This window comes from Amblyomma americanum, chromosome 9 (genome assembly GCF_052857255.1).
Source record: "Amblyomma americanum isolate KBUSLIRL-KWMA chromosome 9, ASM5285725v1, whole genome shotgun sequence".
Taxonomy (NCBI): Eukaryota; Metazoa; Arthropoda; class Arachnida; order Ixodida; family Ixodidae; genus Amblyomma; species Amblyomma americanum.
The window spans coordinates 118,741,854-118,757,805 of NC_135505.1; the positions used below are offsets into that span (position 1 = coordinate 118,741,854).

General features: G+C 45.6%; 1 protein-coding gene across 2 annotated transcripts in view; it reads left to right on the forward strand.

Moving 5' to 3' along the window:
- The window catches only part of LOC144104189 (lipase member J-like), a 39,285-nt gene extending 23,333 nt beyond the window's left edge, over window positions 1-15,952 (forward strand). Inside the window, exons 2-10 of one of the 2 annotated variants that reach the window (XM_077637060.1) lie at window positions 3,327-3,528; window positions 4,337-4,451; window positions 6,546-6,696; window positions 7,750-7,845; window positions 10,036-10,107; window positions 11,299-11,451; window positions 12,780-12,851; window positions 13,597-13,665; window positions 14,891-15,285. In XM_077637060.1, coding sequence (XP_077493186.1) covers window positions 3,327-3,528; window positions 4,337-4,451; window positions 6,546-6,696; window positions 7,750-7,845; window positions 10,036-10,107; window positions 11,299-11,451; window positions 12,780-12,851; window positions 13,597-13,665; window positions 14,891-15,142 — 1,182 coding nt within the window. In that variant the 3' untranslated portion in view covers window positions 15,143-15,285. Of the gene's footprint in view, window positions 1-3,326; window positions 3,529-4,336; window positions 4,452-6,545; window positions 6,697-7,749; window positions 7,846-10,035; window positions 10,108-11,298; window positions 11,452-12,779; window positions 12,852-13,596; window positions 13,666-14,890 lie in introns of both variants that reach the window. The other variant, XM_077637061.1, reaches the window with a different exon arrangement.

The window sequence follows — 15,952 nt, forward strand, 5'->3', positions numbered from 1 at the left end:
GAGGAAACACTGAAATGTGCGTCATAGCTAATGACAAGGGCGAGCGTAGGAGGAAACACTGATATTAACGTCTGGGAACCCTCTCGAAATACACACTGTTAGGTTTTCTTTTTCATGTTATGTGGTATTTATTTACAAGGGTAGCAGTGTACAAGCTTTTCCCTGAGGCAAACGACTTAGGCATCGCAGTCGTAGGATGTCGTAACTGGGAACTTTCGTGGTCATTTACAGTCCACAATACTTTTATCCGTGTTATCGATGCGCTGCCTGTGAGAGTGTTATCCATGACTGTTACTTTGGAGTGGCTGTACTCGAACTGTTCCCTCTCTAGTTTTGGAATACAGATGGATACGATCAACAGAGGCCATGAGGGGGATGCGGAGAGTTCCCATGCGAGGAGTAGAAATGAGGACAACTCTCCACTCTCGCGATCACTTGCCTGCCTCAAAGCAGGGTGGTGGTCTATTCACGACTAGCGAGTAAATAAAACAAAAAAAACTGAGAAAGAACTGGAGATGCGCAACTGAAACGCTGTGCGGAACGGCTTCAAGAAATGCATTCTCACCGATTGCCTATTGTATCTATTCTATCAAATACATTCTATCGAAATGATCCTCTAACTGAAGTTATCCTCTTCGTCTACATTTCCTCTTCTTTATCTCTCTCTTATTCTGGGCTCAGAAAGCATACATGCATGACCTGTTATCCAACACGGTCATATATGTTGTATGACCGTGTCATAGGCATATAGAAAGGTCGATATGAGTGTCCGTGTATACACGCACGCTTTCGAAAGATATAGGTGCTCTTCAGTTTTGTCCAAGGGAGTTTGATTGTGAATTGTTATTCAGGTAAGAGCTCTTCCATGCGAAAATTGGGTGCCAGTTTCATAACACATTCTTGCATTAATTAAATGAGAATTGTGAGTGAGGGAAAATCTTGCTAAAACGCCGTATGCACAAGTCCAGAGGGCGTCTTTTTTTTTCCGCAACTGTCCTAGCAGAGTTGCACCTGGACAGCTTGAGCTAGGTGCTACTGCAACCACTGCGGTCATGCAAAAAATTATAAAATATAAGAGCTGTATTAATAATCATTAGGAAAATACACGAATATCTGTCTTAACATGCTTTCTATGTTTAGTATTCAGCGAAATTTTTGTAACGTTTAACACGAACCCACCTAATCGTTCACGCCGAGAGTATTGCGAGCTAAAGGCACGTGTATAAGTCGTCATGACATGCGACGTGACTCATTTGACATAACCTTTTTTTTCTCGAAGCCACTTCTCGCCCCCTACACTGGCAATGGCAGATGTGGGTTTGCTTAATTAACAAATGCGTGATTACCGGCGCCCTCACTGCTCACTTTTCCTTCTGAGAACTGCCGTTCGAATTTCGAGCTGTTTACCGGAGTCCCCTCAAGACTATCCGAAATTAAATCGGACAGCAACCAGGCACTATTGCTAATCAAGCCTAGTTTCTGGATATTATTGACCAAAGTAACGTTGGAAAATTTTATTTTCGAATATGGCCCATGAATTTTCTTTCCAAGTCGGAAGACTTTGTCACGTAATACTTTGTGTATTCGAATAACTTGAAAAAGTTCCCCTAAGTGGTGTGAATTTAAGACAGACTCAGCTGTGATTTACGGCTGTAAAGCAGAGCTCGAGCAGTTTTCTCATACAAACGCAGTTTAATAATTTGCCCGGGTGTTCGAGACCCGGGACCACCGCCAAACTGCAGAGGCCACACTGCCAACATGTGTTGGCCATCGTCTCACAGCATGTCACAGTTAGCCAAACTGCGAGTGACGCCTCCTTTGCTTTCAGCTAACTCTTTTTCCAGGGGTGTAACTTTTAATAAAGAAGAAATAATATGTGCGATGTAATAGCACGGCAAGTCTGGGACCACACTTCTATCCGCGCCAACCAGAATTATTGATTTATAAATAATAAGCGACTAATAACCAGAATACGTTCATGATGGTAAATCCAGGCACTAACAAACAACGACACAGAAGTGAGGGGACACAGCGCTTTCTCACAACTGGTAGTTGTGGGAAAGCGCTGTGTCCCCTCTGTTTGTGGGCGCCTGGATTTATCATCATGAACGTATACCAACTAGCTCAGTTTTCTGCCCTGTTGCAACTAATAACCAGAACCCTGAAGTTTCCGAAGTGAAAATTGATACATTCTCATGAATGACCCGCCTAATGAACTTCGGCTGTATGAATGAAAAACAGACCAGAAAAAGAACGAAATAAAAAAAAAAAGATGCGAGAGTGAGGAAGAAGCAGAAAGTCTCGTGCCGTGACAAGCGCGAGCTGCCAAGGGCTTCCAAGGACGCCAGCTTGTAAACGTGGACGGCTATATTTTCCGGGCCACCGAGCCGATAGCGGAAGGAACGAGAAATCGAAAGAAGAAAGTAGCTTGGCGTGCACCTCTTTCGATCTTGCGGGCTGAGGGTGAAAGAGGTATGGACGTCATTGTAAATGCGTCAACCGAGCCGTGCTTTATATCTTTTTTTCCCCTTTCATGCTCGCTTCGCCGAGCGTCTGAGAGAGCCGTCTGAATCGCGTTGTTCGTATCCCTATCGATTATTCAGAAAACGTTTTTTTTAAGGCTTGCGAAACAGAAATAAAAGGGAGCGTTTCTTTCTTGCTAACTGTGCTGCAGACGATCCTTTTTATTTGTTTGTTTGTTTTGGACCTGCTATGATGTCGCTGTGACTCCAGCTATTTTTATTAGGTATTTATATGCAAGAATGCTCATGACTAGGCGGATGCCGTGCTGTAGTCTTCAAAAGTGGAGTTTAGCCGGGCCTGTTGGTGCATGACGTATTATATTATATATGTCATGCACCAGGATATGTCATGATGATATTATATATCTTCGGCAGGTTTTGCTGCATAAGTAGCTTTGAATTTTGCTATCTACGCACCCATACAACAAGCGCGCTTCCTAGTATAACATCTATTGTAGAACGAGCTGTACACAACCATTCCGCACAGCCATCCCACATGTCCATTCTACAATCATTCCACTACCATTCCATCCCACATTCCACACAGACGGATTTTGTAATTTTACTGGTATAGCCCCCAAAATTACGCACAAGACTCACAGCTCTTTTTTTAGACGAAAGGCGCATACCTATAGCGTTTCACCTGAAGGGTCGCCTGAATTCAGGCTATTGCCTTTGGACACGCATGTGATTGAAGGCTACAGCCTGCAAGGGCGTTCTCCTCGTTCAGGCAAAACTAGCGTCTAACAGTGTGTGGGCGAACACAATAATTTTACGAACAGAATTCTTTTTTGTTTCATTTAGGAAGACCTGATCCGGAGCAAAGGCTACCCTTTCGAGAAACACGATGTGATCACGAGCGATGGTTACATCATCGAGATGCACAGGATACCCCATGGAAGAGAAAAGTGCAAAGACCTGTGCCACAAGCAGCCAATCATACTCATGAGTGGGCTGCTCGGTGACTCTTCCAATTACGTGATGGACTACCCCAAACAGTCGCTGGGTGAGTGGCCGATTCTGTAGTCACTGACACTTGCAGTCGATTTTTTCACCTGTCATGTCTGTCCTCCGTTTCGTAAGAACGGCAAGAGACAACACATATGGTACGAATGCTCACGTCGACACGACGGAATTCCTTAGAACAAGCGGCTAATCACAGAATCAAATGCCCTGCGCTGGAAATTGCACGTTATTGGCCTAATATCCTGCGCATGATATATTTGCTGGTATGACAGTAATTTCGCTGATCCAGCCGTGTTGATGCCAGCAATCGTGTATTTCGTCATCTATCGTCCTTCGGTTGCTTGGGCTGTGTTTTATTTTTCAGCGGGCAGGTGTACCTACTTTCTATGTGTTGGTTCTCATGTTTTTTTTTTCAAGAGAAGTGACGCTATACGTTTTTCGTGGCCTCGCACGAAGGTAGTAGGAGGTTAGATAGCGAGCTTGGGGCATGCGTTATAGAGCTCAGTGCGCCTTGTAAAAGGTAATTCCGGCGTAGGTTCCCTAGGTGAATACGAGTGGTCTTGAAGGAAGGGGGGTGGGCTTCTTTCGGCGTAACGTGAACTCAGTTTGAACTACCACAGAGTTACATGAACTCTACAGCAAAAAACTGTATTCGCGAAGTTTTATGCTGACGCGAACGCCTTTTGTTTAAAGTCCATTACTCTGACGGGCCTGAAAGAGAGAAACGTGGGTACAGGTGTGTACCTGATTTGACTTGTAAACTCGACTAGCGTGCGTGGCAGAGATTACATTTAAATTAAATTTTGCTGAATTGCTTTAACGCGCATGCGCCGTGCTCGATTTCGCAGGTTACGTTCTAGCTGACAAAGGCTACGACGTATGGCTAGGCAATGTGCGTGGAAACACGTATGGAAAACGCCACAAGAGGTATAACACGCGCTCCCGGAGATTCTGGAACTTCTCGTGAGTACCTTTCTTCCTTCCTTTCTATATTTCTCTTGCTTACTTACCTTCCACATTTCTTTATTGTTTTCTCTCTTTCTTTCTTCTTTCCTTTCATTCATCCTTTCTTTCTTTCTTCCTCTCTTTCTTTGCCACTTTCATTTCTTCCTTCTTACTTTCTTACTATCCTTCCTTCTTTCTTTCTTTATTAAGGCGATAGCCTTTAGTGGCTCATACTCCCGGTGACCGTCCGCCCGTTGCATCGCCGCCTAGGTCATGTGACCTACTTCGCCGTGACCGTCCGTCCGTTACATCGCCACCTAGGTCACGTGGCGCCACGCTCACACCAGGTGCTCTTCTCTGCCGTGAAATGAATTCAAGCGCGGCAAACTCAAATCAGTGCAATGAGTCGCAAACGGCTTTCGCCTTCCCGCAGTTAAGAGATATCTAAGTGCCTCCAACGAATTTTCTGTTTACCTCTTTCTTTCTTTCTTTCTTTCTTTCTTTCTTTCTTTCTTTCTTTCTTTCTTTCTTTCTTTCTTTCTTTCTTTCTTTCTTTCTTTCTTTCTTTCTTTCTTTCTTTCTTTCTTTCTTCCTTTCTTTCCTTCTTTCTTTCTTTCTTTATTAATGCGATAGCCTTTAATGGCTCATACTCGCGGCGACCGTCCGCCCGTTACATCGCCACCTAGGTCATCTGACCTACGTCGTGGTGACCGTCCGTCCGTTACATCGCCACCTAGGTCACATGGCGCCACGCTCACACCAGCTGCTCTTCTCTGTCGCGAAATGAATTCAAGCGCGGCAAACTCAAATAAGTGCAACGAGTCGCAAACGGCTTTCGCCTTTCCGCAGTTAAGAGATATCTAAGTGCCTCCAACGAATTTTCTTTTGTTTGTTTACCTCTCTCTCTTTCTTTCTTTCTTACTTCCCTTCTTCCTTTTTCCTTTCGTTCTCTCTTTCCTTTTCTCTTTCCTTCTTATTTTCTTCCTTCCCTCCTCTGTTCCTTTCTTTCTCTTTCTCTTTTTCTCTTTTTTTCTTATTTTCTTCCGTCCTTCCTTTGTTCCTTTCTTTATCTTTCTCTGTTCTTCCTTCTCTCTTTCCTTTTCTCCTTTCTGTATCTCTTTTTTTTCTCTTGTTGTTTGTTCCTTTATCGCTTTCATCTTTTTCTTTCTTCTTTTCTTGCTTTATCTCCTTCTTCCTTTATGACTTTCTGTCTTCCCTTCCTTTTTATGTCTTTCTTCCTTTATTTCTTATTTCATTCTTTCTTGTGCATTACCAATTGAATAGATGTAACGAAAATAATTGGTCTATTTAGCTATGAAGCTAGGTGCACGATGGTCAAAACATTTCTTTCGGCTTTATGATCACTTTTATTGAACGAATTAAAAAAAGTGTTCCAATTCAAGAATGATTAAGATGCCCAGAAATTAGTAGGATGGAAATATAATGGCAATTTCCAGTTACTAAGCTGCCCAGCTAACCGAACTGAACGCAGACTCAGAATGATGACCTTTGCCTGAAATATACGCAGTGCAAGTTGATGGACCATGTGACAAAATTCTTACCAGCGGCGGTTTCATAAGTCTAAATGTGTTTTTCTCAAAACACAAAGCGGCATTGGTCGATAGAACATCGAAACACAAATTATTCGCAAATTAATGAGGCGGTATTACAATAAAGACTGCATGTTTTACTTTTTAAGCGTCGCTTAAAACTTTAAATGTTTAACATAATTAAATGCATGAGAGACATTTTATCCTTGCAATGCCGCTTTACCAGTTTTGGTTATATTTAGGCCATTATATGACTTTCTTGTAACAACTCCGTCCAATTGCTCATCGCAGCTTTTAAAAAGTCCAAGAGACCATTCAGACAGCCTATAAGCTAGCCCGGCAAATAAAGTAATTCGTAATTTGCAATTTGCAACTGTTCCTTCCATTGGAGGGCTGTCATTGGCGAGGTTACTTGATGCCTTTAGCTGAAGATTTCCGAAAAGTAATTGTTTTGTTTCAGAGGTTTGCTGCATTCATGCAAGGAGAGTGATTTATGTCACACCTATTCACTATACGTTGGATTGTATATGCTCGTGGTTTAACTATTCGTCCTCCACTACAGGTTTCATGAACATGGCAAATACGACTTGCCGGCCCAGATCGACTACGTCCTCAAGATGACTGGCAGGGAGGATCTCATATACACGGGCATCTCCCAAGGAACGCTCATGTTCTTCACCATGGTGTCGGAGAAACCACAGTACAACGATAAGGTAGGTGAGCAGCTGGTAAATGGCTTCAATGATGCTTTCTAATATTTAATGAATTAATTCAGTACTCGCCGCGGCATCTGCGTGGCTGTAACATACGAGGAATGACTGGCAGTATGCGTAATAAACCTCAGTGTAGGGGGATATCAGGAAGAATGAAATAACCCGTCCTGTGGAACGCGTCTTGGCGTTCACTGCTCCAGTGCAAATCCCAACACTCTTCTGTGGTATCGCCAAGGTCTTCATGACAAATTTACGATGACCCGTGCTGATGTAATTACCACGTCGTGACTCATGAGCACAAAATATCACTTGCTGCGGTAGCTACCTCTTTAAGTGGTCAATAATTTCAGCACCGATTGCGATATTGCTCTGTCATGTATCATGTGTAGCGCCCACCTTTCTCGGAACAATGTTGGGCGCTCAGTCATCGAAATTTTCTGATCACTGAGTAAAAAGATGGCTGCTTGCTAAAGTTATTGTAACTATAGAGGCTCTGAACAAAAGTGGTGTACTATTTGATCTCAAAATATTATAATCCACAACTTTGTTCCTCTTATGTCTCTGCCTTTTTGTTCAAGTCATCAATTTTATATGCCCGCTTATCGTGGTGCCTCAGTGATATGGCGTTCGACTGAACGCGGGTTCACGGATTTGATCTGCAACATGTCCGTCTAACGGGATTTAAGCGCACGCTAATGAACCTCAGCCGGTTCTTTACCGTCACTAAGGTGCGCCTGGTAGCCTACAGTATTTCTCCAGCGTGTACAATCAACCAACCAATCAATCAATCAATCAATCAACCAATAAATAAATAAATAAATAAATAAATAAATAAATAAATAAATAAATAAATGCGATTTTGCTTAATTTCACATATACAACAAGAAAATTAATGCTTCGTCCTCCTCCGCTAAGGCCAGATGACTGTACCACACGCATATTTTTCAAACGCGGACGCCAACCTTCTGGTTCCTGCTTATAGTCACTCCTCGTTTTATTGCAGCTATTGTAAAAGAAACGATTTTCGAGATTTCACGCGTGGGTTTTGCGCAGGTGAAGGCGTTCATCGGTCTGGCCCCGTTCAACAAACTCTCCCACATGAACGTCGACGTACTGGCCATGCTTGCACCCGTGGCGGAGAGCTACGTGGTAAGGGTTTGCCAGGACTGGTGTCTGGTCATTTGCCCGCCGTGTTCTTCCAGTTTTTATACCCTCGAACAAGTGAAACCGTCAAACTTAGGATTTTGTTTGATTGAGTAAAATACGCAAGGCATGTTTTCCGCGACGAGATAATATTTCGCATTTCAGCCGTTTGACTTCTCGGCGCCATCTCATCTCTTCTACACCCCAGTGTGCAACCTTTTCATCTTGCCTGTTGCGTTCCACATAACATCTATTTTTACTTTCGCTCACTTCACTGCGGGGCTGAAAACATGTAATCTCTACGCACCAAGCGCTTTGCCGAACTCTGCTTCAGCTCTAACACCCTTCACATGAAGGTTTTTTTCATCCTCATCACAGCTACGCTTAATGTATCCTTAAATGCGACGCCAGCCGTTGCAAACCTCGTTGGACTAACTGGTCGCGGACCCTACCACTCTCACCGGCGCTTAGGAGTTCAACGTGGCACCTGATCTGACCTTTGGCGCTGATGAGAATGATGATGATAAAATTTCATTTGGAACTAAAATTGGTGGTTGGTCCCCTTATTCCGCGAGTCCATTGGATCTTGCAGCCATTATTACCCTTTTGGTTAGCTCCTGCTGGACTTCCGAACCTGAGCTGGACAGCATTTCCTTCCGCCGATCAGTCGTCGGTTTTTTTATCCTTTTTACTTCTATGTTGTTTTGGCAGGCCTATAGCATGCGGTAAAGATACGCCTCTATGCCACAGTGTGCGTGCGCGTTGTGGCTAATCGTCTTCTGGGTAGATTGTATCAAGTCTTTTTGGGCTTGAAAATGTGTATTCTCCTCAGTATTATTTCCTCTTCATTGCCTAGTTCTTAATCCGGTGGAGCGTATTTCCTTCTGTCTAGCCTATAGTTCTGTAAGATTTATGAGTATGTGCTCAGTATATTTGAGCAATTGTGCTCGTCTGTGTGTTGGGGTGCCCGTGGTAGGAGCGGTCGGGCTGCATCGTGTGCACCTTCGTTTCCTTTACATGCTGATGCACTTGTGTTCATACGAGCTGTGCTTGCTTTTCCTGGGCGCCGAGGGATTTTGCCTGGCATGCATGTAACCTTCCAGGAGTTCAGGATATGGGACGGCTACAGCAATTCCAACTGGCGCCTACCGCGATAGGAAATTTGCAGAATTAAAAGCCACTAGAAACGTTTAAAGATGAAAGCTTGAATCTGACTTCAAAGACAGACTAATAGAAGTGTCAGGCAGAATCCCTGAATATATGACCGTACTCCACTGGATACCTAGCCTCGAGGACATAGTAGGCATCAAGTGGTCCATCAGGTCGCTCGCGAAATTAACCCCCGAGCACCGCTAATCTACTGTCCAAATTCTGTGAAGGAATAAGACTCACAATTGCGCAGATAATCGCTAAACACTGCATAAAAATCAGGGAGAGCCTTAAATTACTCCCTCGACCTCAGCCCCACCGTCGATGGAATATTCTCAGATTTTGAGAATTGAGACACACCTCTAACCTTGCACGAGTTTTAATTGTTCACTTTTATAACTCTGACTACCCTAACTGATCCACACTCATCGTAGACATTGATCACCTCCTCTTCCGCTACAACACTGCTCTAACCTCTCCCACGTACTGCTTACGTCTCCTTCGAATCCTGGTGCCCATGGCTGCTTTTAGTGTGGCTGTACTTACAGCAAGCCCTGGTGGCTCATGGCCTCCTTAAAACACTACCATATTAAGGTGTGCGATGAATGATTTCTTTCTCCATCTCTATGTACAAGGCGCAAGCATCTCATGCACAAAACGTGCAGTTCGTGCCAGATGAAGTTGGGGAAGTCATTCAGGTGGCGGGTTCATTTTCAGGCGTACGCAATTGGGGACTCAATCGTTGGGTGAGATCTGTGGTGCCCCTGAGGCACTGAGGTCAACACACACAGCGTGCGACGCGGAGAACAGTAGAGGGGACATTTGAGGGGCGGAGAAAAGTCCGGCACTTACGCAGCGCTCCACTCCGCAAACGCTGCAAGTGACGGGCTCAGCGAAGCCTCCTGTGGGTACGTCACACAGGATTAGCCGAGCGCTTACGTTGATGAGAGCAGCATAGACGATGGCCCCGATGACAGCGCTGAGTGTCAAAACCGTTCGCCAGAAGGTGGCGCTGAGGCGCAGAGCGGATGTTGGCTGTGTCTGCAGGAGCTGGAGAGGTGCCTACAGGAGCAACGGCAGAAGACGGGCGAGGCGAGGAAAGTTCCCTGCTCTGAAGAGGTAGGCGTCTCATGAGTTTTCCTTTTCGAAATGAGGCAAGGCCGTGTCAGTGACGTCGCAGGTCTTACAAACAGTGGGGGCTAGTGGAGCCATTGGTGGTCCGAACATGAAGTCGCACTGGGCTAACTTGTTGCAAAGGCAAATGAAAGTAGTTCAGGGTGGACTGTGTTTCATTGCTGCCGGAGTCTACGCCTTTGTTTTCGGGGTAACTTGAATGCTTTGGTTCGTTCAAATGAGGTTGTATTTGCAGAATGGAGCGGGAGCGTCTACATAGATACACTTTGCTAGTGATGGAGGAGGAACCGAGTGACGGCAGTGTGCCGGTCTGCTCATGGCCTTGAGTCGGGGGAACCCGGGTACTGTGGGCTTTGGTGCAGGCGAAGAGACGATGTGTCTGGTGGCACTGTTTCCTACACGTGCGCGCGTGGATTCTCAACTGACGGTACCAACGACGACGAAGTGTGAGTGACGAACTAAGCCAAGAAGTCGTACCTCAGGTCGTCATTGGGCGTGAGGCTAATCACTGACCATGTTCGTACGAAGGGCAACCATGGAGTGGATGAACCAGCCGTCAACAACGTCTTCTTGCCGGAGCGTAGGCAGCGGGGGGAGGGGGTAGGGTTCTAAATGCAGCTCCTGACAGACCGCCGTCGTCATGCACAGTCAGCAAGAAAGTAATCCGTGCATGTCTTCATGCGTGATTCAAGAGATGGAGATGTGCGGGCGGACAGGCCATGGCTCCGGACGTGAAGGTCATTATCTTTGACCGCGGCGCAAGTCTTGGTTGTCGTGCCATTACACCATTTTGTTCTTGTTTTCATAACCTTTGCTTGCTTTGGTAAACCTTCCTTTGAAATAATGTGTTCTTAAAGACTTCTTCCGTGGCTCAGTGGCTACGCATTTGGCTGCCACCGGGTAGAACACTGACCACCCTTCCCCGCGGCGTCTCTCCTAACACACGTGCAGCTGAAGCACGTTAAACCACAGATAGAACACCACCATCATGCCTGTAGGAGCATAAATAACAAATCAAGTAGGATTTTCTGCTTCCATAGCGACTTCAGTGAGAGAAAACCTTTCATAAATAAAACTGTCTATAATACTGAATAGTTGGCTTTTTTCAAGACCCCCGTGCGTGTATTGGAGTAGTGGTTGTGCCTCAAAATAACGAATTTCCCCATATTTACACAGAGCTTTATGTACGCGGCTGGCCAGTACGAGCTCATGCCAAAAGGATTCCCCCTGCTGCCATTGGCGCGATCCTTCTGCGCCTTCCCCACGCGGGCTATCTGCTCGTTTTTCGGCGACCAGTTCAGCAACCTTGGTAGCAAGTACATCAACACGGTGAGTGCAGTGTGTCTCGAAAGTTCACATGCCACTTCGCTTGGACACAGGACAGCTGCTGAGATGTGCTCTGCGGCAGCAGTCCCAACTGTGCCTGGTCCTTTACTGTGCTGTAAACTAAGAATAACGGTTATTCCATTTGTGCCAAAGCATGCAAAGCACGCTGGTCCTTGTTATTTACGATGATGACAATGTCGAGGATTTTCAGGCTTATGTCTATGTGGCGTCAGGAACTGAACATTCTATGGCACCAAAGCACCACGAGGGTTCCTGCTGACCAGTGGCAAGTAGTTCTTTCTAGGGGATCAGTGCCCGTTTTGTGATGTATTGAGATGCTGTGGCCTTCATTTCATCATCGATAAAGGGTATCTTTCAAGTCAGTCAGCATCGCAGCGGTGGCCTAGTGGTTTGACCATCTCCCTCGGATGTGGGAGGTGCGGGATTCGATTCCCAGGGTTGCCCGCTACCCACCGGTGACACAACTGGGTTCAAGCATTCTCCTGGCATTGCTCGGCTTCATTGGTGTGAAATTATTGCTATTGACACCACCTTGAGTAGTAAAGGTTACGTTGTGCCATGGTGCTCTTTGGCCGCGGCGCCAATAAAAATACATCATCGTCAACGAGTCACTCAACGACGAAAAATGCGTCTACCCTGATGAACGCTGATTATGCAGATACCTTCGTACTCCAAGGCGAGAATTAATGGATTTGTGTTTCTTTAAAAGCTATTTTTTTTCTTTTCTTCGAGAACAGTGTTTGCAGGACACATAAAGTGCACGACACAACACTACATAGTCGCAGGTTTCTATTGCCTTTGTGCCGTTTTTTTTCAAACCTTTATAAATGCGCTTTGCGTTCGACGATTTTTCGGACAAATATATCAAGTAGCCCAGCATTTATTCATTGTGCGTGGCTTTTGTTGTAGAAATGAGCTTGAAGCTGCGCTTTTGGGCAGTGAATTCTCATCGGCGACGTCAATTACGTGCTAACTAAGGTGTCACTATTTTGAGGAAGAAGAAGCACTGGTTAATTAGTAAGCACTTGTTTTGTGTAATGGCTGTCCATGTTGTGTTCACTTGCGCTGCTTTTATCATAATCTATGGCTAAAAAACAAACCCATTTCCATACATCGCTGATGATAGCTATGGGCACGCGGTTGACCTTAGTGTGAATAGCAGTTAACGCCCCTATGAACTCTTTCTTAATAGTTTTTCCACTCTTTTCTGATGGCTCTCTATCACAGTATGTAAGTGCCTATACTTTAGACCTCAGATTATACTGTAATTATTCTTCCCCCTTTTTTTTCTTTTGCGGTTGATTTTGCAGACTCGAATCCCCGTGTATCTTTGTCACGCGCCTGCCGGAACGTCAATGAAAAACCTCGTTCATTTCGCACAGGTAAGTTTGGAAGGATGGAACTGTTTCGCGAATTTTTCACTATTAAAAACTCTTTTTCTATCTGCATACATACAGTAAGGAGGGAAGGATGTTTGCCCGGTTCTTCACTAGAATAATGTCTTTGGCTGCACTTACGGTAGCCGAAATCCTTCCACGAATTTTCCGAGCTCCTTGCCTTGGAACATCGAGAAATTAACTTTTCATTTAGTGGGTATGAACGCCGCCTTAATTAAGACTTGTAATGCGCATATTCTGGTTTTCCTCCAAGAAGCATAACGAAATACGTTTCCTGATGAGAAATACAAATGGGAGAGGAATGACGCTATCTGCAATGTGCAGTTTAAAACAGTTCTGGATTTTGTACATAAAAGTGATTGCTTTCGAGGTACAGTACGCAGTCACTGCACGCACAACACCTTTCTACATCATTACGTACGTATGTTCTAGTTGTTTGTTTTATTCCATTCAACGAGTTCTAGCTAGATTTCTTTCACTTAACACTATTTTCGTCCTCTTTCGCTCCTCTTCGCCTTTCCTTGTTATGCTGAGCTGCTTCCTCGTGGTGCTGTGTAGTTTTTTGCCACAAACAGCATGATTCACAAAGGCGTTGTTTATATTTATACACTGCTCAATAAGTGCCCGGTAGAAATTAGCGGCAGTTTAATTTTTGCAGATATCGAATAGCGCGCAAGTTGTGCACACTGGCGTTGATGAGAAGTATTTGCGCCTCTTGTTTTCGAAACAGCTCGTGACTTCCAAGAAGGCAACCAAATTTGACTACGGGCCAGAAGACAACATGATTTATTATGGTCAGGTGAGTACCAAGAAAAGATTTATTTGGAGCTGTAGATGTTTCGTTTTATAATTTCCGCGCCACCAGGGGCAGAACTACGGAACGCCGTCAGTCTGAACACAGTTTAATAACAATCTCTAAGCCCTGCTCCTATTGGTCGGCGCTGATCACGGCCAGGGCGTGGCCAGGGTCGACCAATGGAATCAGGGCTTTTAGATTGTTTTGAGACTGCCTTCGGATTGAGAGCACTTCCTAATTCGGCTCCAAGACTCGAAACGATATTGCTAAATGTAATCGGGATCATTCATTTTTTTTATTTGTTCTTCACAACATGACGTACACATTGTGAAAGGGGCCAAGAAGAAAAGCATGTGCTTGCTCGCCGATTTCGGCGTTGTTTTAACGGTGAGTTGACAAAATGGCCTGAGAACATTGGATCAAATTAGGCTGACCTCGAACACACTTCTGCGATTTTCGAGTGTCTTGCATGAGTGTTTTTATCACTGTTTTGATGCTGTTGTTTAAAGGTGCACTAAAAGAGAATCTGAACTCGTCTTTTTACCGCGGGAACTCGATCTACACGTTCCGGGTATTCTTAGAAACTTCGAATCGTCCGGTGCGGCCGATTGCCTTAATTAAATCGGCTTAAACGTCCCAGCTCCCGCCTTTTAGGCCCCCGGAAATAAAAATACAAGTGGACTATTTGATTTACGTATCACTCCGCCGATGCCAGAGCGGCAAGTCGCCATGGGATTGGCCGACGCGTTGGTTGAGTCCTCCTACCTACCGCGTTGAGTTAAAAAAAAAAGAAAGGCGGGAGCCAGGACATTTAATCCGATTTAATTTGGGCAATCGGCCGCACAGGAGAATAATTCGATGTTTCTAAGAATTCCCAGAACGTGTAGATAGAGTTCCCGCGGTAAAAAGACGAGTTAAGATTCTTCTTTAGTGCACCTTTAAGGCTGCATCAGTGCGTAGAAAGAGGCAGGTTATTGTAGTGCCGTGTACTCATCCGGGATATCGCTGATGGCGATGATTGGCGGTGCTGAGAAAGTGACTAAGCAGGCTTGTTGAGAGTAGAGGGTAAAAATCGCGCGAGTCATTACCGTACTTTACGCTTCGTAATAAAAGTGTAGATTTTACTGACAATTGTTTCACGTAGACAAGTAGCGTTTTGGAATGTTGAACGAGAAGATACCCGCAGTCCTACGACGTAATACTAACAGATGTATCGTTGCGTACGCAGGAGGAAGCCCCGGAGTACAAGATAACCAACGTTAAGACAGACGTGGGGATCTTCTGGAGCCGCGGCGACCAGTTCGTGCCACCGGAAAACGTGCGCGAACTCATCAAGGACTTGGGACCACGGGTGAAAAAGAACTTCTACATCAACGACCCCTACTACACCCACGTACACTTCGCAATAGCGCTCAACAACCCTCAAGTGCTGCACAAGGATCTAATCGAGTTCATCGACAAGTACGCGTCCTCTTCGTAGGGATGCCCCACGTGTGCGCGAGCCGTTGGTCGAATGGTGGCGCAGTTTTCTTGCCTGAGAGCGACGAGACTTGCCGGTGTTACACTCCAAACAGAAAGGAGTGAAAGGGTGTGCGCTAGAGGACAGTTTTCTCCCTTTTTACTCCAATATATGCGTATTTATGTTTAGAGTGTACGAGACCGATGCTACCGAATTCGAGGCAAGGGTAGGGGTCGTCTTGCAGACGCCACTGTGGCGACGACCAGATGCTGCGTATTTGTGTGAGGACTCCCTCTGTAGTAACGAGGGGTTTATGTGTTGCTCTTACGATGAGGACTCAAGATGCGTGCCCCGGTCACCTCAGGAAAGAACTCAGTTCCTTCTGTAGCGATAGCTACATTACGATAGCATTTCGAGCCGTCAGCGTGGCGGCGCCATGGCGGTGGCGGCGCAGCCACCCTTTGGCTGCGCAGCCCCCCACTGTGGCTGCGCCGCCACGGCTGTCACGTGGTTGGTCACGTGGTGCGGAGCAGCTGCCGGCGACGCGGCGCGCCGGCGAAACCGAGCTGCCACAGCTGTGCGCATGCGCTGTGTCAACTGGGACCAAGATGAAGAAGGAACGCCCAGGGAAACGGAGCGGCGAAAGACTGACTTTGCAGTTCCACTGAGCAAGTTCCACTCAGCCAGCTGTAGCTATCGCGTCATTCCAGGCTTAACCGGAGCTAAACCACCACCATTTTTTTTAACTGGGTCTCTGAGTAGTGCGTAGCCAAAAAAGTAGCCTTGTACGTATTGTTCATGCTGTGGGGTAATAAATGCCATCCTTTTGAA